Source organism: Pyrgilauda ruficollis, unplaced genomic scaffold (assembly GCF_017590135.1).
Source record: "Pyrgilauda ruficollis isolate IOZ18807 unplaced genomic scaffold, ASM1759013v1 scaffold40, whole genome shotgun sequence".
Classification (NCBI taxonomy): Eukaryota; Metazoa; Chordata; class Aves; order Passeriformes; family Passeridae; genus Pyrgilauda; species Pyrgilauda ruficollis.
Window position 1 is genome coordinate 4,290,461 of NW_024525490.1, and position 24,114 is coordinate 4,314,574.

At 40.3% G+C, this 24,114-nt stretch overlaps 1 protein-coding gene across 1 annotated transcript; it reads left to right on the top strand.

Annotated features, from left to right (window-relative positions):
• The first annotated feature begins 4,653 nt into the window (after positions 1-4,653).
• Positions 4,654-24,026, top strand: LOC121358843 (protein scribble homolog). The gene is made up of 7 exons (XM_041477330.1): positions 4,654-4,662; positions 4,936-5,139; positions 7,303-7,539; positions 8,072-8,161; positions 8,844-8,921; positions 10,656-10,751; positions 23,874-24,026. The coding sequence occupies exons 1-7, from the start codon at positions 4,654-4,656 to the stop codon at positions 24,024-24,026; spliced, it is 867 nt and encodes a 288-aa protein (XP_041333264.1).
• The last annotated feature ends 88 nt before the right edge of the window (positions 24,027-24,114 follow it).

Genomic DNA, 24,114 nt, shown 5'->3' on the forward strand with positions numbered 1-24,114 from the left:
TCCTCAGTGTTGTTTCAGGGAAGGGTTTTAGCAAACCTTTCTTGGCATTAAAACCAGAAGTGGACACCTGATGTACAGTAACCTTTGACACTGATGTGCTCATCTGTTGCTGGGAATGTTGTCTTGGCTGAAATCTCTGATGTGCAGCTGGTGGGAACAGCCAAACACAAAATGTTAGCAACGTGCACTGAGGAAGATCAGTGCTGACTGCAGTAACTTTCCTCAAGATACACAGATGCACACAGAGCTTGGCTATACCACCAAAGCATCAGCAACTTGGATTTCAGTTTGTAAGCACCCCCAGTACAATGCAGAGAAAGTTTTAGTTGGATACAAAACTAATTAAATGCTTCAAAGTCCTGTCTTCTTTTTCTCCTGAAGCAAGGAGGGCAAGTTGTGGCGATGTGCTTGTGATAGAAACAGTCTGGTGCTATGATCACTCTCAGTAACTTGCCAGTGTCACTCCGTTCCAAAATAAATGGGCTGCTTTAAATCATTCTGAAGTTGCTCATGGGAGATAGAATAGAATATTCTATTCTAATTCTAATAGAATGTCCCATATTTCTGGGACATTAAACATTATAATCATGACTACATGATTATAAACATGAGTGAATTTCTTTATAGTTTATTAATGGTATCCTGGACTTCCACTAAGCAACTTAAAACCAAAACCAAATCCAAACTAAGTAACAAAAAGATTTGTTTGAATATTACTGATGACTTTTCTTCATTCATAGGGGGAGAAAATTTCAAGTCTGAAGAGCATTTGCATAGTGGATATTTTTAGGATAACCTACAGCAATTTTTTAGAATTGTATTTTTAGGAAATTTTAAAAAAAAATCTCATCTGGATAGTTAATACTTGAGTATCTGAGTTTGAAATTAAATTGTGTATTTACTGCTAGCAAAGTGTATAAGGCTTGCTTCCATAATCAGTTCAGGCAGCTTTTACACTGCCTCTACTCCAGTGGAAGCATATTCAAGGATGCCTTTATTTCAGCAGCATTTTGTTGAGCTTTTGTTTCATTTGAGTTACACAAAGCTTAGAAACAGTCTTTTGTACTTTTAAAAAGGGAATGAGTCTGAAATAGTTTTTGATTAGTAGAATATGTTATGTATAGTTGTACTTTGAAGCAGGAAAATGTTTATGTTCTAGGAAATGCATCTTTAAAACCATTTTGTCTCCCATAATTGTGCTATTTAAGCAAATCATCTTTTAAATAGAAAAAATAGGTGAGAATGTGTTTGGGGTTTTGAGTTGAATTGTAGTAGCAGATGCATGCCCACTGAAATGTTTTAGGCATCTGGATTCTGCTTGCCAGGGGGGACCAGGCTGGGGCTGTAAGTAGGATGTTTCACTGTCACTGTGATTTCAGAGACATGGGTGGCTTTCATATCTTGGCTTTTATTGTTAGACTGTTTTTGAGTCTCTTTCATTTACCAGAATGTTTTAGGGTGTTACATAGCATTTGCACACCTTTGTTTTCTGGAGGAAATTTATTCTCTAGGGTATCTGTTAATGAGATCTTATCAAAATAGACACCTTGTGCTTTATGAGAACAATTTGTCCTTTTAACTACAGGGGTATGATACAGAGCAGTAGGTATGTTATGGAGAAACTGCCTTTGAAAAGATGAAAAACATGTTGAAAGGAGGTAAAAACATCACTTGACTTGCTGGTGAAACACTGAAGCAAAATGGTCTTACCAATCAGTCAGGCTCATTAACAGTGAAGGGAGAAGAAAAATGTGTTTCCATGGAATATAATAACTGCTGGGCTGATAAATATTTTCTCCCTCCGAACACTTCTGGTTTTACAAAACAAGCAGTGTTACACCACCCACATACCCATGAAGCTTAAAGTCCTAAATACAGAATTTGCCTTCTTTGTTTCATTCCAATTACTTTACAGAAAATGTCAATCCATGTGCAACTTTGTGTTTGCTGCTAATGACTGAAACCAGTCATGTTTTTAATCTTTTTGGGTCTTAGCTTCCCCACATATGAAACACAAGAAAGAACTTCCAAACTCCACCTGTGTGTAAGAAGACAATTTTAATCTGTAAAATTCTGTAAGAACTGATTTTTTTCTTCATATTGGGATATTTGCCTGTAGCCTCCTGTCTCAAAGCATGGTCCTGTAGTATTTAATAAAATGAGAATTAACTAATAAATTACTGGAAGGTTTTAAAGAGAGTTTCATTTTTGGAGTACAAATCTGCTATCTGTCACCTGGACAATATTGAGGGGTAATGGAAACTTGTTGCCTATCTAAATCAGTTTTCATTAATACATCAGAATAAGAAATTGGTTTTATTTTTGGCAGGGAAAGAAAAATCCAGTAAAAAAATCAGACTGAGAGGTGGAATTCATTATCTTATTTCCAGCCCTCTCCCTTTTCTTTCTTCAAAAAGGATCAAGTTGTAAAAACAATTGGGGATTAAGATTTGTTTGCAAAATAATATTAGCCTGTGCTTACAGCAGTAGTATTCATTGGCTTGATTTCTCCATTTTACTTTGTGGAAGTATAATTCATGTGTTTTGCATATAGCAGGTACATGAAGTTGTAGACTGAAGAACATTCCTAGTTGTTCCATTCCATCTTTTGCTATTGATACAACCAAATCACGAAACTGCTTTCATAAAGATAATGCTATCCACAGTACTGTGTAGACCTGGTGAAAATTCTTTGCCAGAATTGTTCTGTTGTTTCTATTTTACTTTGTAGTAGTGTAGATCAATGATGTTAAAGGCTATATTTTCTTGGGTTGCAGGTATTAAACAGGTACTGAATTTTCCTTAAAGCTGTATGTCAGCATGAGGAAAAGCCTCCTGCCGTAGGAGAAGGCAGACAGGGAGCAGGAGTGCCCTGTAGCTCTGTGTTCCCAGCTGAACTGCAGGAGGCATAGGGATGGAAAAGCTACTGATGTTCATCACCTTTGCATACAGGAGGCTGCCACTGCAGCTGAGTCTATGCCTAAAGTGATGGAGGGATTGTCAGCATAAGCTGGCAATATGAAATCTGTCTGTTACTTTGAGAGAATAGTCTTTTATTGGTTTTACAGAATTTGGCAGGCTGAGTTTGAGAAGCTGTTGTTTAGGACTAGGGATCAGGGTCAAACAAGGATGAGGTGTTTTCCTGGAAGAAGTTAAATGCTTCACTATACCCATGTTTATTTTTAGAGTGAAATTACTTTATGACTTCCTAATGAGCTTGAAAGTTGACAAGGATTTAAGCTGTGTCATGAAATACCCTGAATATTGAGAGATGGCACACTAGCTAGTCTGAAGTACAACTGTCCAAGCCACTAGCAGACAATTTCACCTAGTGTACTGTTTATCTGTCTGATTAGAATTGCTATCCCCCTAGTTAATATTCACAGAAAGCAAAGTTTCTGTTTAAGGGCACCCTATGTTTCCTTATTCGAGATGAGTGTGAAGAAATATCAGGAGATATCCTGCCTTGCATTTTGAATTGTCAGGAGGAAAGGGAGCCACTGCTGTGTTCTGATTGTTTGTGCTGTTTTCCCATTGATCAACTAAATTGACAATCAGCTCCACTGTCCTGAGCAATGTGGTTTAGAATAACCAGAAATATGGGCTATTTACCAGCAAATAGCAATATCACTGAGTGCCAGTGCAGTTCAAATTGTGGTTCACCAGCAAATTTCTGCAGGAAAAGGCCAATCATGCCTTCCTTGTACAGTACCAATAATCCTGTGATGGGGTTATCATCTTTTCAAGGCTCACAGAAAGGTCTCCGCTGTTTTCCAATGAGATGCTGGGATACTGTCCATTTCCATTTCCTAGTGTTTTCAACCATCCTAAAACTGAGAGAAATAAAGAATCCCAAGGGGATGACCTTCTTTGGCAGATGAAGATGAATCAGTGTGTCCAGCATGAACAGTCTTGTCCTATTTCCCTGTCTTTTCCCACCTTAGATCTAATAGAAATGGTAACACCTGGGTTGCTGGTAGCTGCAGCGTATCTGTGTGTGTGTGAATGTAACCATTCTGCATTTAAAAAGGAAAATGGAAACTTAAAGAACTGTTAAATCTGAATTAAATATCTTTTAAAACACGTGAAGGTCGCCATGTGCTTCTGATTGCCCCACCACAAGCTTGTTGAAAATTGGTTTTGTTAGTTTGTTTTCTCCAACAAAATACCTTATTTGTTTGGCATCAGGCTACTTTTTGCCGTTGGATTTGTATCACTGTAAGAAAATGCAGAAGTGAGATTTAAAGAAAGCTTCAAAGAAAGACAAAGGTTACTTGGAAAAATTGCTTCTAAAATTCAGTGAAGTTTAGGTATGTAAGCAACCTTGACGCAACTTGTCAAGTATAACTTCTGAGCAAGAAAGGTGGAGTATTGTGGATGCAAATAAGTAATGGACATTTTGGGATAACTGAACTATAATCACTTTATGAATCAGCAATCCTTAAAAATCAGTTAAGTGTTGTGCTTTCTATTGGTACCATTCAACAAATGAAACATTTTATTAAATGAATAATGAAGAGAGGAGCGACTCAATAGTTTTTTTTAACTCAGGTCATGAGATGAGATGGTCACTGAAGGTCTAAGTACTCTTGTTTGTTTTCTCAGTAGTACACTGTATTGAAGACTGTTGTCGATCATTAATTCTTCTTTACGATGCTGAAGGTAGGCTTGGTCCCATGCTCTTGTAAGTCCTTAAAGGCTTCCACTATTTTCAGCAGCCACTGCTTGCTCTTTGTATCACCAGTAATGCCCATTAACTGGCAAAGTGTCTCTGTGGGACTGAAGGTACTTCTAAAGGTAAAAAAGGGAAATGCAGTATTTGCGAGAATCTAAAATACCATGCAGAACTTGCCAGGCAGTTTCTGCACTTACATACCTCAATTACTTTCTTAAAATCTATTCATTGCCATTTTTTAAATGTCCTCTTTCCCTCAGGACTCTATTAAGTGGCTTCCCAAGTCTCCTAAACTGTACAGTGGCCATAACTGGAGCTCCCAGGGCTCTCGCTGGGCCTCATTGAAAGGGAAGGAAAGTTTTCGTGGTGGCAACCTGTACAAATTCAGCTCTGCTAATGGAAAATGGATAGAAGGAAGGATCAGTCCTGAGCAAGAAGCAGAGGAACTCGAGGATCCTGATGATGTAAGTAGTTTTAAACTTGGGAGAGACAGTGTGTATCTGTGAAGAGGCTGTAGCTGCTCACACTGCTGTGCAGCACAGCACTTTGGCTTTGTGGAACCTGCACTGCTTATACTCTCAGGCCCTTGCTTGTGCAGAGGGTACAGAGCTATGTTCAGTGTTTCATTCCTTCACTTTGCTTGCAATTAATTCATCCGACCCTCAAGAGTACAGTCTGACCTGCAAGTTAAGATGAGTGACCTGAGCAGTGATGAGACATGTTTTTTACTTTACTCCTGCTTACATCCACAGTTACCAAGCTCCCTCCATCTCTTTCAGGTAAGCAGGTTGCTGGCAGCACTAGGGGCTCAGCATCTCCCTAGGCCTGGATGGTAGAAAAGTGAGGTTGCAGTGCTCCTCCACTGCATGTTGATTTTGGGTGCTGCTCTTCCAGGGTGCTGATGTCCGCGAGCCCCTGCCTGCTGTAATTTCTCCAGCCTGTGCCTGCCTGGTGTCTGTCACCCGTGCTGCAGCCTGGCTGTCCTCTTGGTCCTAGCCCGGGAAAAGGAGGGGGTGGTGATTGCACTCTTGCAGCCTTTCCCTTTCAGGGCATTGCTCGCCATTCTTCCTGATGTTAGCTGGGAGATGAGGCAGGAATTGGGGCTCCTGCTCCTCTTCCAGGACCTCTGCTTCCTTCCTAGCCTCTGTGAGTGCTGCTGCCCCCTCCTCCAGCCCAGAGTCCTGGCTCTTTCCCATGGCCTTCTTCCCTGGCACCCACAGCACCACAGCACTGCAGACGTGTCCGGGTTAGTCAGCCTGGCGCTGTAAAGAGAAATCTCTCTCAAGAGAAGAAAGGTAATAAATGCTTTATGTGAGTCAAAGCTAAGCAAATTCCCTTTTAAGTGAAAATGGGAAGCAATCATGCCTTTTATGCTTTCCCTGGGGTTGGCAATACTTCTTTCCATCCCAACCAAAAAGAGGTTGTGGGAAAGTGCCAATATAGATTGAAAAATAAACTGTCCAGTGGGGTTCTGCACAGCTGTTCAAGGTAATGCCACTGCTTTTTATTTTGGTATTAAACATCCAAGCTTAGAAAAACACATATGGGGTTTATTTTCAGAGGTGTTGATGGGTGTTTGCTGCATCATTTTACTGCCAACAGAAGATAGAAGGATTTGGGCAATATGAAGATCTGATTTGACATGAACCCATCAAATTAAGGAGCAAAAATCAGCTAAATATAAGTAAAGCATTCCTAAAATGTGAACAGAATTTGAGCATTTTGTCTGAATTTAATTTAACCCTTTGCCAGGAACAACTGATAGCTGGAAAACATCACTACATTTTGCAGTCAGAATTGTCTGAAACTTTAATTGTTTGGTGGATGTATTTTAATTGTACATTTCTCTCTTCAAGCCCTTGTGGTTTAGCTAAGCTTAGGGTGACATTGTGAGCTCCTCACTGCATCTCAGAGTAGGTTCACCCTTAGGCCAGGCTTCAGAGTAGGCTTTAGTAGGCATCACCTTTGAGGTTCTATCTCCAGAGGACTCCTAAATCATTGAAGTTTGCAGGTCTCCACTCACTGCCATTTGCAACTGAAGTCAATCCAATGACTGAAACAAAGTCTAGATATGTAGAAGCAAGGTAAGGTCTTGCCTTCCTCTCCCACCTATGCTCCCAAGAATGCCATGTGAGTTTTGAAGCACTATAAGAAACATTTTATTTTCTGTATGGAAATACCTTAACTTTGCATTGTGTGTGTGGTTTCTTCCCCCAGAACAGTGGATTCAGTGCTACAGAGCTGCCAGAGGCTGCCCAAAACAGTCTTGTTCTCATGCTCTGCCATTTTCACAGGACATTGCAGGATTTATGCACATATGGGTGTGTGTGTCTTACACGTGCTTGTGTGTGCCAGGGAATCTGGTGAAAGGCTATAAAAAATCCCAGTCCTCTCCCTGTTCCCTCAATTTCAACCCCAGGGTTGAAGGCAAAACATGCTCAGAGAAATAATGGTAAAATAAATCTTTGTGTGTCTGCTGTAAAGTTTCAGTTTTGTCTTCAATGAAATAAATTCTATCATACAGTAATGTGAGAGTGAGGAACAAGTTCATGTTAGCACGGGTAAGGTCTGTGTTTCAGATTCTCCTTGCTGTTGCTGTGTTTACCTTTTTTATCTTTAACCCCCAGGAACCTATTTCCAAGTTTTCCGGCAGCCTTTTTGATAGCAGTGAAAGCATGCGAGATCAAAGAAATACCAGAACAACGCTTCAAGAAAGGCACAAGTTGGCAATGAAAGGGAAGACTCTTGCAGGATCTAAGCCCAGGGTGCAGCCACCTGTGTCGGCAGCAGGCAGCTTCCCCAGCGAGAGCGGCCGGCCCGCGGAGGAGCTGCTGGTGCTGGATGCGCCGCAGCCCCCGCTGAAGGTTGGAGCTGCTGCAGGGGCTGGGTTTGCTGCTGCTGGGGGCTCTGCATGTCTGTGGGGCACTCCCTGTGTCTGTGGGAAACTCCTCTGGGGTGAGGCAGTTTATGAAAGATGCAAGGAAGGGGGGACAGTGCATGGCAGATGTCATGAGGTTTGCCTGAAAGAGGGTAAGTGCTCCCCATGGCTTACACGGGAAAAGAATTTCCCATTAAAAAACCCCAACAAAGCCCACTTTCCTTGTAGCCATGCATCTTACTTCATATATCCAGCTTTGGTATTGTGAGGCCAAGTCAAAGGTACGTGCAGGTGGGCACTGAGCTGAGTCTTCATTCAGTCCATGGTTTCAAAGCAGTGGTGATAAGTCTTGCATGTGCCAGTGTTGAAGTGTAGCACCATTTTTCACAGGGCTGGGCTCTCTGGGGACATGTCTGCTGATGTTCAGAGTGGGAGGTAGATTTTCAACGTTCACATAATTAATAGGCAATATTTTTGCCTATTAATCAGGTCACTTATCCATTATAATTCTTTTCCAGGTAACCATTACTGTGTGCAGCCAAATGGGGAGTCTTGGTATTAGCATTGCTGGTGGAAAGGGCTCATCTTCATGTAAAGAAAGCAATGAGGTGCATTTCATTGTTAAAAATTTATCTAGTTACAAATGGACTGATGAGTAGTTCCTTGAGTTGCTGTGTTTTGTTGTTTGCTTTCTGAGATTGTCCTTCACATAACATTTCCATCTTTCTAAAGCTAACGAGGGTAAACATAGGTAGCTTATTTCCCAGAGTAGGTTCTGGCATTAGCTTTTGATGGACAGCTCCAGAAGGGATGATTTGGGAGAGATACCCAAATGTAAACCAATGATGTTGCAAAGGCAACCTGATGGCTGAAACACTGTTGTCTAATTGTCATTTTCTGCCTCAATTTGGGGTCACTCTCTTGGCAATCCACATGCCTCTCCCATCTCATTTGCTCATTCCCAGGAGCTGACTTGATTTGAGAGAAATATTTCACACATCTTCTCACTGATTTGTCTTTTAAATAAATCTTTGTTTTCCAGTCAGTTCCCTATGGCACAGTGTAAACAATTACTGACTTTTGTTCATTGTTGTATGTGTCAGCCATGGAGGCTTTTTTTTTTTTTTTTTTTTTTGGCTTGTTAATGTGCTAAGGCATCTAGTTTTTAATTTTATGGAGGCAACAAAACAATAAGTCTTGAAAATTAATTACTTCCCATTTGCTTTTTATATCAATGGGAGAACAATGTGAGAAACTGTCACTTCTGAAACCTATGTTTTGTGTTACCAGGGGATCCTGATTGCACGGCTGCCAAAAGATGGTCCAGCAGACTTGGCTGGTGTACAAGCAGGAGACAGAGTGGCTGAGGTAGATGGGTTGTTTGTCACTGTGGGGTGTGTTCTCTTATTGTTGTCTTTAAATCAAACCACTTAGAGTTGGGGAACTTGACATCCAGATCTAGGCTGGTCTCAGCTTTTTAGATGCTTTCCATTATGAAGAAATGATAATAACATTAAATTGTTGTATTCCTTCTTATTATGTTCTAGTTGTCAGATCTTTATGTTCAAAGGGCTTAACAAAATATTATTCCCTTAAATGAATGATTTACAAAGGAAAATAATGGTCTTAAGTGGTTACGTAAGTATAAATGAAGTATTTGATCCAAGAAGCTTTCTTGTGACATGGTATTGGATTTACTAGACGAGTTTATTGCAGTTGCAACAAAGAAATATAAACTAGATGAGCTTGTTTCCCCAAGGTAATTTTTGGTGGGAAGAGAACAGCTCAAAATAACTCCCCTGATGGAGGCTTGGAGTGCCAAGTGCCAAGGGATAAATGTGCCCCTCGGGCTGCTCCACCTCAAGCCTCATCTTTCCTAGCAGAAGCCACATTCCTGAGCTTCAGAATTTCCCAAGAAGAATGGGGAGAAAATGGTCACATGCAGTTTTGTGTTACATACTTTTGATGTACTGTTTGGTTTCTCCCTCCTGAGAATAGTGGATTAGGGAGTGAACCTCTACAGAATTACTTTAAAGTGTAACTGGTCCATATTTCTTTCAGCTCTTGTTCTCTTAAACTGTCATTTATACTTGGTTAGAGTAATAGTTTTTACTCCAGCATGGTCCATATTGAATTAAGGTGGGATAGAGCAAGCAATATTGTATGTCTGTTAAATTGTCAGGAACAATGATACAACCTGTATCAGCCAAAGACTTTAATGATAAATAAATCTACAAATTTTGTAAAACTATGCTATAGAATTACTGATAGAGGGTGGTGTTCCATTATGTGCAAATATTGGGTTAGTTTGAGAGTTCTTAAAAGGTTAATTGTAGATAAAAATCGGTATAATTCTACATTTTTTCTTTTATGAAAGTTATTGTAACAAATGGGAGAGAATGTAAATAATTCTCTACATATTTCACATTATCACATCATTGGGGAAAAAACACAGGATTTTCAGTTGCTGTACCTTTACCTTCTGAACAGAGTTTCTGGTCAAGTTAATATCTTAAAAATCAACCCCATTGTTCAGGTTCTTTCATGAGGCTGTAATTAATTATTTATTTGGGGGACTATTTGGAATATACTAGGTGTTAATTAATGTCTGTTCACTTAGTCAATAGTGAAACAAGTGAAAAAGAAGAAATTTCTGTTCCATCCTGTTCTGTCCTGCTGTTATTGTACAAATAGTTAGGATTTCTCCATCTCCCACAAGATGGCAGAATCATTCATCTGTTTAAAGAATATAGAAAACAACTCTGCTTTTTGTGAGTGTGTGTGACAAGAAGGAATTAATGTGGTGTGCTATAGAAATACTGCTGTTTTTACCACAGGACTAATCTGTGTACAAATAACAAGCATTTTTCTCTTGACACTGTGTCTTACAACTTTTTATTCTTGAACTGATAATTTCAACAGTTCAAATATAAAATTCACCAAAAATGAGAAACAGCAGGAATTGCAATTTTATTTGCTTTTGTTGTACAACCACATGTAGCAATAGGGCCAGGTGTTTGTATACTAACTTGAGAGGGAGGGAACTCTTCTTCTTAATCAGCATTCAGAATAAAAACATGTTTCTGGTGTTTTCTTTTAAAGGCAACCTTTGTTTCAGAATCTGCTGCTCTTGATGCTGGTCCTAATGAAGCTTCCCCCAAGGGCAGCCCCTCCCCGACAGTCAACCATGTCATAACAGTAAGTAGGATGCCCCCAGTAAATAACAAGTCACTCTTACCTAAGAAATTTGTGTTGTCTTAATGTTTGTGTTGTCTTTATATTAATGGTAGTAAAGACTGGCAGAGAACTCAACACTTGTCAAAGATCAGAGATCCTACCAAGCATTTAGGTGGATGTCATGCAGCTGGCACATGGCTTCTGGAGGAGCTCAGCTCCTGGGTGAGCACCCACATAGCAGAGCAGAGCTTTGGAAGCACTCTGGTTTGGGGGCTTTAGGGTGGTGTCCATCCCCCCAGTCTGAGTCATCATTCTGTCGTCTGGACTCTGTCTCTAGCTAATGCAAGGAGCAGCATTTCCAGGGTCCTTCTTTTAGGAGGGAGAGGGTGAACTGCTGCCTGGAGGTGGTGACCATTTTCATCTTCTGACTGGAGGGAGAAGTTGTGTCACAGGCTAAGACATGCCTGTATTTTAGGTGACTGGTGAGAGAAAGCCTACTGCACGAGTCACAGGAGGCAACAGCTGAGCCTGCAGGGTGGCTTTTAGAAATGCACTTTCTTGAACTTCTCTAGCAAGTTCAACTCTCTGAAGACCTACCCTCATCTTGGTCATCTATGTGCACCACTGAAAGTATGGCTTTACTAGGAAGATATAATAACATCAAGGTATCTGAATAATTAAGGTCAAAAAGCATCTTACTTGTGTGGAGCTTGAAGTACCAGGAAGCTACAACTGTTTCTCCTATGGCAAATGCCAGAGGAATGCTTTGTTTGATTTCTCTTCTTTCAGTCTTTGTCTAAATCTTTCTCCATTAATACCATTCACAACCCAGGTAATGGCAAAAAATGAAAGTATGTATATTATATAAAAGACTATAATCAATGACCATATCAGTTTTTATTAAGCATTTAGATAATTATCATGATTTGTTAGTTGACTGAAAAAGTAAGCAAATAGATCATGCAACTGTTTTTCTCTGGTTTCCTGTGTTAGTCACTTTTTGACATGTTGAGCTACAGCTTTTGTCCATGAGATAAACTAAGAAAGGTTTTCCCTTCTATTAGTTGCTTAAAGAAACTTATTTTGAGGCCTCTGGCCTTCAACACCATCTTGTAGATCATCAGTTAGACCAGTTTTATTTTCCAGCTTAAAACACTTCCATCAATTTGGATTTTTTTTGTCCAGTTGTACCTGGTAGCTGTTTCTTAGTCTTCATCAGCATTGCAGGAAGCATGAGGCTTCCTGTTAGAGGATCCACTGTTGAAAGGGTTTATTCATGCGTTGGGGTGGCTTGGATCTGTTGCAGTAGTATCTCACTTTTAGTATTTTCATCCAAAAAGGAGAAATTGCTGTATTTTTATGTTATATGCCTCCCTTTAAAGTTCTTCAGGTGTAGTGGAGGAGGAGGCAGATTAGACTGAGAGTACTTGGAGGGAGTCAACTGGCTGCAAATGTTCCGAGTGTCAGAAGTAACCAATGTGCAAGTTCTTTTGTGAAGAAACATTAGTGTTTCTGGTCTTGTTTCTTTTTGGAAATCAAAATCTTGGTGCTGTAGCAAATGATACATGTTACTGCCTGTAACCTGGAGCATCATTCATCAATTTTAGGGATTATGGGCTTGTGAGGAGTATCCTGCTGACTTGGGGCTGTTCAATTTCTCATCTGTTCTCACTCTGAAGTCCCTCTTATTCCTCAATAACTGAAGGAAATCTTATTATCTGAAAAATGTTTCCAGCCTGGCTTCTCATGGAGGACTTGCTTTGCATGTTCAGATAAGCAGGTGGCAGTAGGGCCTTAATGCAGAATCTTCTTCTGTGTTAGGAATATAGGAAGGTTCATTTCCTTTGTATTTCTGATCAGGTTTCAATAGAAGATGGTTGTGTCTACATCAAGGGAGGGAAGGATTGAAGCATAATGGCAGAGAAACCAGAGACTCCTATTACTATTCTACAAAAACTGTGTGCCAGATGGTGTCATCTTTCTTCTCCCTTTCTTCCATGTCATCATCCTGCCTTCCGGCACATACTGTCTTCATCTGTTTATTTTTATTGAATTTTAATAAACATCCTCTTTGCATATGCTCTCTGTGATAATATTTGTCTCATTCTCGCTAGCCACAGCCCTCCCCATCTCTGAGCCAGCTGCTCTGGCATTACAACAGGCAATGCTGCTGCCAGGCTCAGGTTTCCTCTGTTTTCCACAGGCTTGGTTGCTCTAACTGCTTCTAAAAGGCTCATGTAATTGTTAACTCATCCAGCCAAACTCAATTTCAAACCCTTTGTGTCAGCTTTAAGATTTCATGACAGTGTGAATGACCAGTAATTAATTGGACAAACTAAATGTTCTTTCACAGTGAGTCATTGTTTTGCAAAAGAAAAAGGAGAATCTTCCTTGGTTTTAATTATAATTGAGTATTTTGCTGACATGTGGATAGAACTTTAATTACAAGTAGATAGTTTTTACATACAGTATTTTATAGACTTGCCTCACTTATGCTAATCATGCCTCAAAATTATGATAATATATTTTACTTTATTTTTTATATATATATATATAAATACAAATATTTGAATTGAACCTAAACAAAAAAAAAAAAAAAAAAAAAAAAAAAAAAAAAAAAAAAAAAAAAAAAAAAAAAAAAAAACGGGGAAAAAAAAAAAAACCCACAAAAGCAAGAACAAAAAAAAAAAAAAGTCAGGGATATAAAGAGAAATGCCCATACCGACTTTAACAGAAGGAACTTTAACTTGGATTCTGGAGTCTTCATTTCCAGTTTTGTTATTGTTTCCTATCCATCCCCTCAAACATAGAGCCAACTCTTCACAATCTTTCTCCATCATAAATATTTTCATTCAGCCTCTGACTGAAATTCCCAGAGGATTTTGTCTGACTGAATGGAGAGTGCTGACAGGTTTCAGCATCTTCTGTCATTTCATAACATGCATCATCATGCCATCTTCTTCGACTCATTTTTGGGGCTATTAACGTAATAAGAATATTAGGTAGTTTGTAATTATTAAGTTTTCATGAAATTTTAATCTAGTATTTAACTTAAATTGTTAGCATATTATTTGATTTAATTTTATGCCTTTACCCTGGGAATTTCCTCAATTATATTGTTTCATTTAGTTCACCAGGGATACAAGTGTCGCTGATACTGGGATTTTCAAGGAAGGTTAAAGTAAGAATTACCAATTAAAAGTGATTGTTTGAATAAATAAATAAATAAAAGGTGAAGCTTACAGTGCTGAAAAAATCTGAAGAATTTCTTTAAAAGGCTAAAAAAGCCAAATTTTTTGACTGCTCTGTTAAAAATCCAGAGATACAAAACGTTCCTAAATCTGCTGAGAAAACAGATAAGTGTACTAGAACCTGTGACATGTATCAAAATTAAATCCTCTTGTGCCTGCAGAGGTGCATAAGCAGGTACCCCATCTCCCACAGTATGCAGCTGCTGCTCTTCTGCCTTTGTCTCGTATTGTTCATATGCAAGTCGTGAGAAATCTTACAGGGGTGAGAATCCCAGCAGATCTACCTTCTTCATTTCCAGCTGATAAAGACTTTCCAAGAAAAAACCTTGATCCACTTACATTAGTTAAAAATCTTCAAAAATCTAATTATCAAACCCTTTATTCATCTGAGCATGTTCTAAACATATCAGAAAACTGAAATCATACAACATAAAATAAAACATTTGTTTCTTTAATCATTGTCTTACTTTGTTGAATTTCAAAAGCAAAGCCAGTGGAGTACTCAGGTCAGAGAAACAGTATGAAAGGAGAAAACTAAAGTCAGATTCAGAATGTCCTTATCATGAGCAAAGCCAGGTTTCTTCTTAAGCTTGTTTCAAACAGTAAAGATCTTGCTCACATCACAGTGTTTGACTGACCTATAGCACTATAAGACCTACTACTTCAAGTTTCTTATGAAGAACTGCTTTATCCCTTCTCCAAAACATTTTCATGACTCTTTTAATCTTGTCAGGTAAGGGCATTGGTGTTTTTATGTTATTCTTTTTTTCTATTCTGACAAGCTAAGTTTGTTTAAGAAGTCAGGAATCTAACTCTCCACTGCCTTGCATCTTGTGCAGGTTTACATATGTTTGCAAGAAGCCTGTGAGCCTTGTTGGGTTAGGTAACCTCAGTCATCGTGTGAGCTCCAGTGGAGTGTGAGCACCCGTGTGCCGTGTGATTGCCTCCTCCATTTCATCTCCTAGTTTGCTTCTGCTTTTATCTAACTGAGTATTTCTGAGTCACCATGAAAGATGGAACATAAAAGGTGTGTGTTGTAGACACTCCATAGTGTAGTGGTTAGGGAACTTATTTTGTGAATTTGAAATTAAGTTCCTGCTCCCAACAAATGCTTCTGTTTGCACAGTGTATCTTTTTTCTCTCCTCCTTTTAAGTAGTTTTCTCATACACTCAGCCAAAACTAACTAATTTCAGACTTTAAGTTCTTGGATTTTGCAGAGCTTGTAATTAACAATGCTAAATAGGAAAAACCTTTTAAAAAGACAGGACATTAATTGATCTTTTCAAGGTACCATATTAAAATACGTCCAAGTTAGAGAAAATCTACAAAGTGAGCCCATCATATGGTAGACAATATAAGCACTGCAGACAATAGAAGCAAAAACATACAAAAGACAGACTGACTCAAGCAAGGCAACTTGAACTGTGCTGTAGGATAGCATATTATTTGAGAATAAAAGAGGATAAGTATTTAAAGAACTACACAAATAATAAACAATGTCCTCCCTTGTGAAAGGCATCCTCATGGACTCTGGGAGTACTGCAGGGGAAGAGACTGCACTGAGTTCCTGCAGGCTTTCAGACAGCCACTGCCTTCCACAGGGGTGACGAGTTTTCTTCAAAAAATCAAAGGGTTGGCAACTTGGACCACGGGTAGCACTGCTTATGGGGGCAATGCCTTTTAAGTCTCCTGATGTGGTCAGAGCAATGCATTTTCTTTGATGTTTTCATAGCATCAGGCCATAAATGATTAGAAACTTATACGAAAGCACTTGTATGAAAATCTGTAAGTCAGGTTCCAGTGTCAGGGAAGTCACTATCCAGTGGTACATTAGAAGATGAAAGAAATGGACCAAGTACAATTTTTCATACACAATTTGAATCACATAAAAGCCTTTTGTGCTTGGCAGCATTGCAGATATGACATGATGAGAATTGATCTTCCGTTTTTGTGTTGAGTTTGACAGCGCTCCATCTTTCTTGCCTTGTGCATTGCCCTTGGGAGGCACTTGGCAGAGAGCAAGAACAGAAAGGAGCTTTGCTCTAAATTTAGTGACATGACCAAATGTTATATATACTGCATGCTGGAAGAGAGATGAAACATGCAAGATGTTCTCTTGCTATTCCAAGAAGTAGAGAAAATACTCAGTTTTAAAACTGAGCTGTAAAATATATCAATATCTAGAAAATTCACAAAGAGGAAATTTCCCTAGAATCATAGAGTGGCTTGGGTCAGAATGTACCTTTAAAGGCCATCTTGTACCCCACTTGTAGTGATCAGGGACATCTTCCACTAGGACAGGTTGCTCAGAGCCCTGTCCAAACTGTCCTTGAATATTCCCAGGAATGGGGAATCCACACGTCTCTGAGCAACCTGTTCCAGTGTTTTACTGCTTGTCTGGTTCATTGACTTCCAGGAAATCATATTAAGCTGAATTAGATTTTGGAGTAAATCACTGTGCACAGTGTTGGAACAGCAACAGGGAAGAGGGATCCACCAGGGCTGGTGGGGTGGTGGGGTAGCCCCTGCTCAGGGCCCTCACCTGGCTGCTGCACACAAAACTGAGGCAGCACCTCCAAAAGCATGGTGCCAAAACTCTGTCAGTGCTTGAGAGTGGTGTGGCTGCTCCAAGGGCAAGGATGAACTGAAGGATGTGCTGCCCTCTCCCAGCCCCAACACAAAAGGTGTTGTCATGAGCTGGTTGCTCCCTGAGTGCAGCAGCGCAGGTCGCACACATTTCCTTGTGCAGAGGTCTTCTTTAGCCAAATGTCATGAGGTGCTTCATCCATGCCTCACCAAAGATTTATCTTCCCCAGAGTGTTGGAGAGGTTTATACCTCTCTCTCCATACAACTTTACAATTTCTGGGGTTTGGCCAGAGGTCAAACACAGCAGTAAAATAGCATTGTAAAGTGCTGGGGAAAGGGATGCAGCCAGGGATTTCTACAACCAGGAGAGCTGAGGGTGCACCATTAACACATGCTTATTGAAACACCCCTGACATGCTATGAAAGGGGAGCTGTGTTGAACACCTAGACAGGGTTTCCAGGTTGATATATTTTCATCCCCACAGCTGGGCATCAGCTGGTCTCTGCCCCAGCTGCTGCGCCCGCTCCCGCCTGGAGGTGGGGTTCTTTGTGAGTAATGAACTCACAAGGAGATAATTGGATCTCTTCCTCTCTCTTTGACTTGTATTTCCTTGTTTCTTTTCGGGGAGAAGGTTGCTTTTTTCTATTGCTGCTGACATCACTTCAGTTGAGAACACCATGCTGGTTTGCTGGGAGCTGTGCAGCTCAGATCTGCTCTTCTCTGCTGTTCTGCTCAATGCATTTTTGCATCCTCTTTTAAAAATTTTTATTTAAAAGTCTGTCTGTGTAATATTTTTTAGGCATGAGTAAATGCCCTACTTTACTAAATTAGAGTTAGACAGTTTCTTCTGGGAATACAGTCATTATCAAATGTGATCTTTTGCATCTAGCAAAGGACTGGTTTCATTGTTTAGTGAGAAGTCTAAATTTCCTGGTCAGGTCTAAAAAACTGCTTCCATCCCCAGCAATGACAAAACAGGTAAGACTAAGTATGAAATCGTAACATTATTCATGAGGTTTACATAAACCCCTGCACATGTCCTCAACTGTGTTGATAATTTTGTTTTCCCCAGTTAAGGGTACCATCCTTAGTACTGGAAGCCAGTGCAGATCAGCTGTAAAGTCAAATTTTAAAAATAAGCATTATTTAAATACAAATTTCAATATGAGCAGAGCTAGGCAGGCATTCCTATTGCAGGTATTTTCTAGCTGGGGAATATTTTCTTTTAAAATTTACCTGTTTGAACTAGAGTTAAAAGTATGTCTGGTTTTCTTCCTAAAAAAGGTCAATCCAAATTCTTTTTTCCTGCCCTTATTCCATCAAACTTTGGCCTTTCATGTGTCGTTTCCCCTTCTGATTTGTAGCCTCTGTCCCCAGCAGCTGGCCTTGCTGCCAGCTGTGATTTGCCCTGTCACTGCTGGCTGTGCCTTTGATGGGAAGCTTGGGTTGTAGCTGTGACTGTTGCCTTGAGAACTTCCCTCTCTGGCTAATATTGGAGTATGGATCTGTGGGCTGGCAGAGGCCAGGGGAAAGGAAATGCTTATAAAAGAAAAACAAAATGATGGGGTTTGTTCTGTTCAGTTTTAGTTTTGAAAAAAATTATAAAAATACATAATGGACTGTCTTTTGTGGACTGTTCTGCAATGTTTTGGACAGACATTTTGACTAGAAGGAAAGCATATGTGAGCATCTGGAAGTGAAAAATTATTGGACGTTAACTTGTTAGCAGAACATCTCATTTATCACGTTTTATTTTAAAAACTGCTTTCAAGTCTCATAGCTAGTTGTGGGATTGTTCCTATCTTGTTTCAGTATGAAAGAATTTTTGCAGCCAATACTGCAGCTGAATTGCCCCAAGTTGTTTAGATGGCTTTATTTTACTTCTTCCTGCAGAGGACCAGGAGTGCAGAGGCAGCACCCTGTCTGTACTCCAGCTGAAGGACTCTGAGTTTCAGTGTAGGCTATTAATCCCATTGAATGAGAGTGTCTGAAATAATTTGATTTTTAGTTATGTATGATTCAAACAAAATTGAATTTTTTTTAGTGTAGAAAGTCTTAGTGGTTATGCTAAGAGAAGTGACACAAACTAGGTAATGGAAGAAGTTTCCACAGTGAGTCCACTGGTTTTGCTACAAGACATGTCCATTTTGAAGTTTATTTTTTAGGCACTGAAAATGTAATTTCAGGGGAAAATGGAAAAATAGTAACTTGTTTCAAGTAATTAATGATGCATTTTTCTGAAGAAGTATTCTATGTATTTTGACAATTTGAATAGTAGTTCCAATATTATCTAAATAATGATATTCAAAGCATGATGATGGAAAGTGAATAGGAAGACTTTGCAATTTCAACAGAAGAATTTTAAACAAGTTCAAACACTGCTGAGTAACCACCAGTGGAGAAAACAATGGAATAATAGAAAATCTAGATAATTTGTCCTTCTACACTGGCATAATTTTTTTTTTTTTTGCAGAATTATCTGCAGAAGATGGAAGTTTCACACCTTCCCACATGCCTTAGACAAATAATTCAGGTGCCTGTACTGGAAGGATTTTCCATTGCCATCCTAAAAGTCTCTGTGTTGCCCTGTCTGTAATGGGCAGTGGAAATATTTTGCTTCCTCTTTGCTGTGCCATTTTTTCACATAAGAAATCTGTTCTATCTTCCCTCAGTCATGCTGCCCCAGGAAATGTACATTCAAATACAAATAGTAAAGAAAAGCTCCAGGGGCAAAGCTTGCCTATTTAATAGGGTAATGCTGAGGTCAGTGAAGATAAGCAGGGAAAGAAGAAAGCGAAGGTAAAATCCCTCCAGGATTCTGGGAAGAGAAACACTGGGTTTGAGAAATGGATATAACAAAATATAATACAAGTTTGGAGTTGTTGAGTTTTGTTCCTTTCATTTCTTTGTGGTTTGTTTTGTTTTGTTTTTGTTGTCGTTGTTTTGTTTTGTTTTAACAAAACTGAAAGAGTAAAGGAAGTTGATAAAGCTCATATTGTGATGTTCCTGGAGCTTGGGTGAATGTGAAGGCAGATAGAGAGTGCTGGGTTCTTAGGGGGTGGTTAAGTAAAGGTGGTTAGGCCACTGTGGTTAGAAATGTGTGTTTCTACATCCATTTTGTGTTGGTTTTGCTTTATAGAGGAGCTTGATTGATAACTTTTGCTGCAAGGAGAGAGAGACAAGAGGCCTGAGCCTCTTTTCACTAAGTTAGATCTTGTACAAATGCACGCTCTATTACTTAGTTGCATTTGCAATTGCTTAATTTGGCACCATCCTCAGCTGAGAATTTTTCATTGGTACTGATGATTCAGATTTGAGGAAATGGGCTCCTCAGCCTCCCATCAGGGAGAGAGGCACAGAGGAGGATGGCTGGCTGCAGGGGAAGGAGCAGCCATGCTTTAGGGACAGCAGTGGCATGGGTTCACATGGGGTTTCAGAGGAGAGTGGGCAGGGAGATGTGCAGGAAGCAGAGGGGCAGAGACACAGCTGCACTTGGACCAGGACACTTGATTTGTCAGAAAGACTCAACAGAAGGTCTCCAAACCAGTGAGAGTCAGCGTCTGTGTGAGCTTTCACCTGCCTGGAGAGGGCACAGAGGGGCTGCTGTAGATCACACCTGAGCCCACTCTTCTCTTGGGAGTGCAGGTTTCCAGCCTTTGCAGCACTTCTGGGCTGAGACGCTGATCAGCCTCTGCTGTAGAAAATTGGTTGTTCATTTAGTGCTGCTTCCTCTTTACCTGCAGCAACATGAAAGATTAGATGTAAGACTTGCCCAACACCATGTGTTTTGTGGTGCAGTTAACACAATCACCTCAGAAATGCTGAAGGAGCACTTTTCAGCAATTAAATTTATTTCATAATTTTCAGACCTAGTTCCATCATAATATTTGAAAGATAGTATGCAGGCAGTCATGAAATGGTTGGAGAAAATCTCTTTTAGAGAATTAGTTTCAGTTCTTTGGAAACTGGGTAGTAGGAACCATGCTGAAAAAGAGTGGTTAAAAAAGTGAGATTCAAAATGGCTAAGGTCTTTTCTTCAAAATGACAAATAGGTACTGGTGACTCTGCATTGCTAATGAGATACATGTCAGTCATGGGGAGGTGTGCACATATCCATTTTTGAACAGCACAGCACACAAAGAAAGATCTTCCCTGAGCTTTGAACGGACAGCTCCATGAAATGCAAAGCCTGGTCCTGGATATGACTGTAGGTAACTTTGAGCTTAGACCTCTGCAGTAGTTCCTGAGGTGTGAATTTCATTGTGTGACCCAGTAAACCACCTGTACGTATGGATGTGCATTTGCTGTACTGCAAAGCAGCTGGCTGCTGGCTGTTGTTAAGCAAGACTCATATTTCAGCAAAGAACAGAACCATCCAGTGCAAGGAAAGCTTCTAAATGATGTCATGTGTGCATGACAAAAACACATCTTCCCAGGCTTTGTAGCTTTGCCAGTGCTTAGGATCTGTATAGGTTATTTAAAGCTTCCAGAAATGTGCCCTTGGTTTAAACAGAAGAAGGGGCGATAAAAAGGTATATAATTGATGCTCAGTACATCAGGGTATACATTAAATTTACACATGGTTTTAAAATTAATTTACATCAGGGGTGAGATTCAGCTCTGGACTGGCACCTGCACTTCGGTGTCTGTGTGTAGTGTGCTGTGAGCCAGGGGGAGTTGGACCTAATGTCAGGGGAGCCTGGGGAATAATTCATTTTAATTCAATGCAGAAACCTCCTGGCTGAAAGTGCAGCAGCCACAAAGCATCTATATGCTTGTGTCATTTCCTAAATCAAATAATGTACGGCGAGGAAATAATATATAAAAAATTGAATTGTGTGGTGTCAACATTAAATGTTCTCATGAAGTAGAAGTAGATGATAAATAAGAAGTTCTAACTTTCCTGAAAATTTTCATACTGCTAGTAAGATGGCCACTTTATTTATTATACATTATCCTCTTACCTGTTTGTTAGATACATTGACTCACCCTTCTATGTTTTCATTACATTTTAAACCTTTTTTGGAAAGCAGTAAAAAGGAGGATAATTTTGTGCATCAGAATGAAATTTGTAATAATCCAATTATTTATAAAAACAATTACTGATACATTATATGACTATACATCAAGATCCTGACACTGTTTTTTTTCCTCAGTTACAACATTGAAATTAATTTTAAAACATTGCAATATAATTCTCAAAGAACACAAAGTTCTTGTCCAAAAAAATATGAATCAAATCCATTATGCATATTTTACAGACAAATTTAAACGTTGACATTTTCTCTTTATGTTTTCGTTAAATATATTTTGTCAGTAAAGAAGCTGAAATATGCAATTTTTCAAAAGATCAATAATTGATGTGATTTATGGTTCTTAATTAATCCTTTATTGCTTTCAGAGGGATCAATTGAATGAATAATGAAGTTAAATTAATTTTTCATATTTACTTGTCTTTATTTTTAAAAAATATCTTAATCTTTTTTTTTCACCTGGATAAGGTTTTTTAAAATATTAGCTAATGAGAGGAAAGGGCAAGTTATCCTAATTTTCTCTATCAATGGCTTTTTGGCATAAAATGAAAAATGAATGGAGGACCAAGGGGAATCATCCTTTATTGGACGTGGAAAGAAGCATAGAGACAAGGGATAAGGAAAAGTCTGAGGTACTTAATGCCTTTTTTGCCTCAGTCTTTAGTAGCAAGAGCAGTTGTTCTGTGCGTGCCAGTCCCCCAACCTGTAGCACGAGGATAGGGAGTAGAATGAAAACCCCATAATCCAAGGGGAAGTGTTCAACACCTGCTGCACAAGTTAGACACACACGAGTCCATGGGAATCCACCCAGGGGTACTGAGCGAGCTGGTGGAGTGCTCACCGAGCCCCTTCCATCATCTCCTGGCAGCCCTGGCTAACTGGGCACGTCCCAGCTGACTGGAAGTTGGCAAATGTGATTCCCATCTACAAGAGGGGCTGGAAGGAGGATCCAGGAAAGTTCAGCTTGAGTGACCTAATCTTCTATGACAAAGTGACCCACTTAGACGTTGTCTACCCAGAATTTAGTAAAGCCTTTGACTTAATTTCCCAGAGCATTCTCCTGAAGTGCCTGGCTGCTGATGGTTTGGACAGGGACACTGTTGCTGGATGAAAAACTGGCTGGATGGCCAGGCCCAGGGGATGGTGATGAATGGTGCTCCATTCAGCTGGTGGCTGGTCACTGGTGGTGCTTCCCAGGACTCAGTACTGGGGCTAGTCCTCTTTGATATCTTCATCAATGATCTGGATGAGGGGACTGAGGGCACCCTCAGTAGGTTTTCTGGTGACACCAGGCTGGGCGAGAGTGTTGATCTGCTGGAGGGCAGGAAGTCTCTGTAGAGGGATTTGGACAGGCTGGATTGATGGTCCAAGGTCAGTTGTGTGAGGTTCAATGAGGCCAAGTGTCAGGTTCTGTCCTTCAGTCACAACAGCCCCAGGCAGAGCTACAGGCTGGGGGCAGAGTGGAAAAGGACCTGGGGTGCTGGGCTTTGGCTGGCTGAGCATGAGTCAGTGTGTGCCCAGGTGGGCAGGAAGGGCAGTGGCATCCTGGCCTGTGTCAGCAATAGAGTGGCCAGCAGGAGCAGGGCAGGGATTGTCCCCCTGTACTCAGCACTGCTGAGGCCACAGCTCCAGTGCTGGGTCCAGGTCTGGGCCCCTCACCATGAGAAGGACATTGAGGGGCTGGAGTGAGCCCAGGGAAGGGAAATGGAGCTGGTGAAGGGTCTGGGGCACAAGTCCTGGGAGGAGCAGCTGAGGGAGCTGGGGGTGTTTAGTCTGGAGAAGAAGAGGCTCAGAGGAGACCTCATTGCCATCTACAACAGCCTGAAAGGAGATTGTAAAAAGGTGGGGTTTGGTCTCTTCTGCCAGGTAACAAGTGACAGGGCAAGAGGAAATGCTCTGAAGTTGTGCCAAGGTAGGTTTATACAGGATATTAGGAAAAAAGTCTATAGAAAGGGTGTTCAAGCACTGGAACACATTGCCCAGGGAAGTGGCTGAGTCACCATCCTGGAGGTATTTAAAAGACATGTAGTTGTGGCACTTAGGGACATGGTTTAGTAGTGGACTTGGCAGTGCTGGATTAGTAGTTGGACTTGATGATATTAAAGGTCTTTTCCAAACTAAACAATTTTATGCTTCTCTATGGTGTTACACCTCTCACATATTTTTTTTCTCATCCCCTGATTCCCCTGTCCCTTTAAAATATTCCTATTAAACACTTCCCTGCTCTTGATCTGATTCTTTTTTCTGAAATCTTTCACATCTTGCTGAAGATACCCCGGATAATCCTCACACGCCCTTCCACTTCTGATGAAGATGCCGACCAGTTGCCCCCAGACCCTGAGGACTTTGAGCCCGAGGAGCCTGACAGCGCAGAAGGCCATGCCTATTCAGACTGTCTGAGCAGTGCTTTTTATCCTCCCTAATAAAGTACTTTTCTGGCAGGAGTTGATGGGTGGTTTTCTTTCCCATTGTTTGATTACATTTGATGTAGTACTTGAACCGCTATGCCTT

What these genes read in the sequence shown, in the direction of transcription:
- LOC121358843 (XM_041477330.1), top strand. An exon ending in AACTCGAGGATCCTGATGAT is followed by an intron (nt 5,140 to 7,302) that starts GTAAGTAGTTTT and finishes TTTAACCCCCAG; the next exon opens with GAACCTATTTCCAAGTTTTC. An exon ending in CAGTCAACCATGTCATAACA is followed by an intron (nt 10,752 to 23,873) that starts GTAAGTAGGATG and finishes ATCTTGCTGAAG; the next exon opens with ATACCCCGGATAATCCTCAC.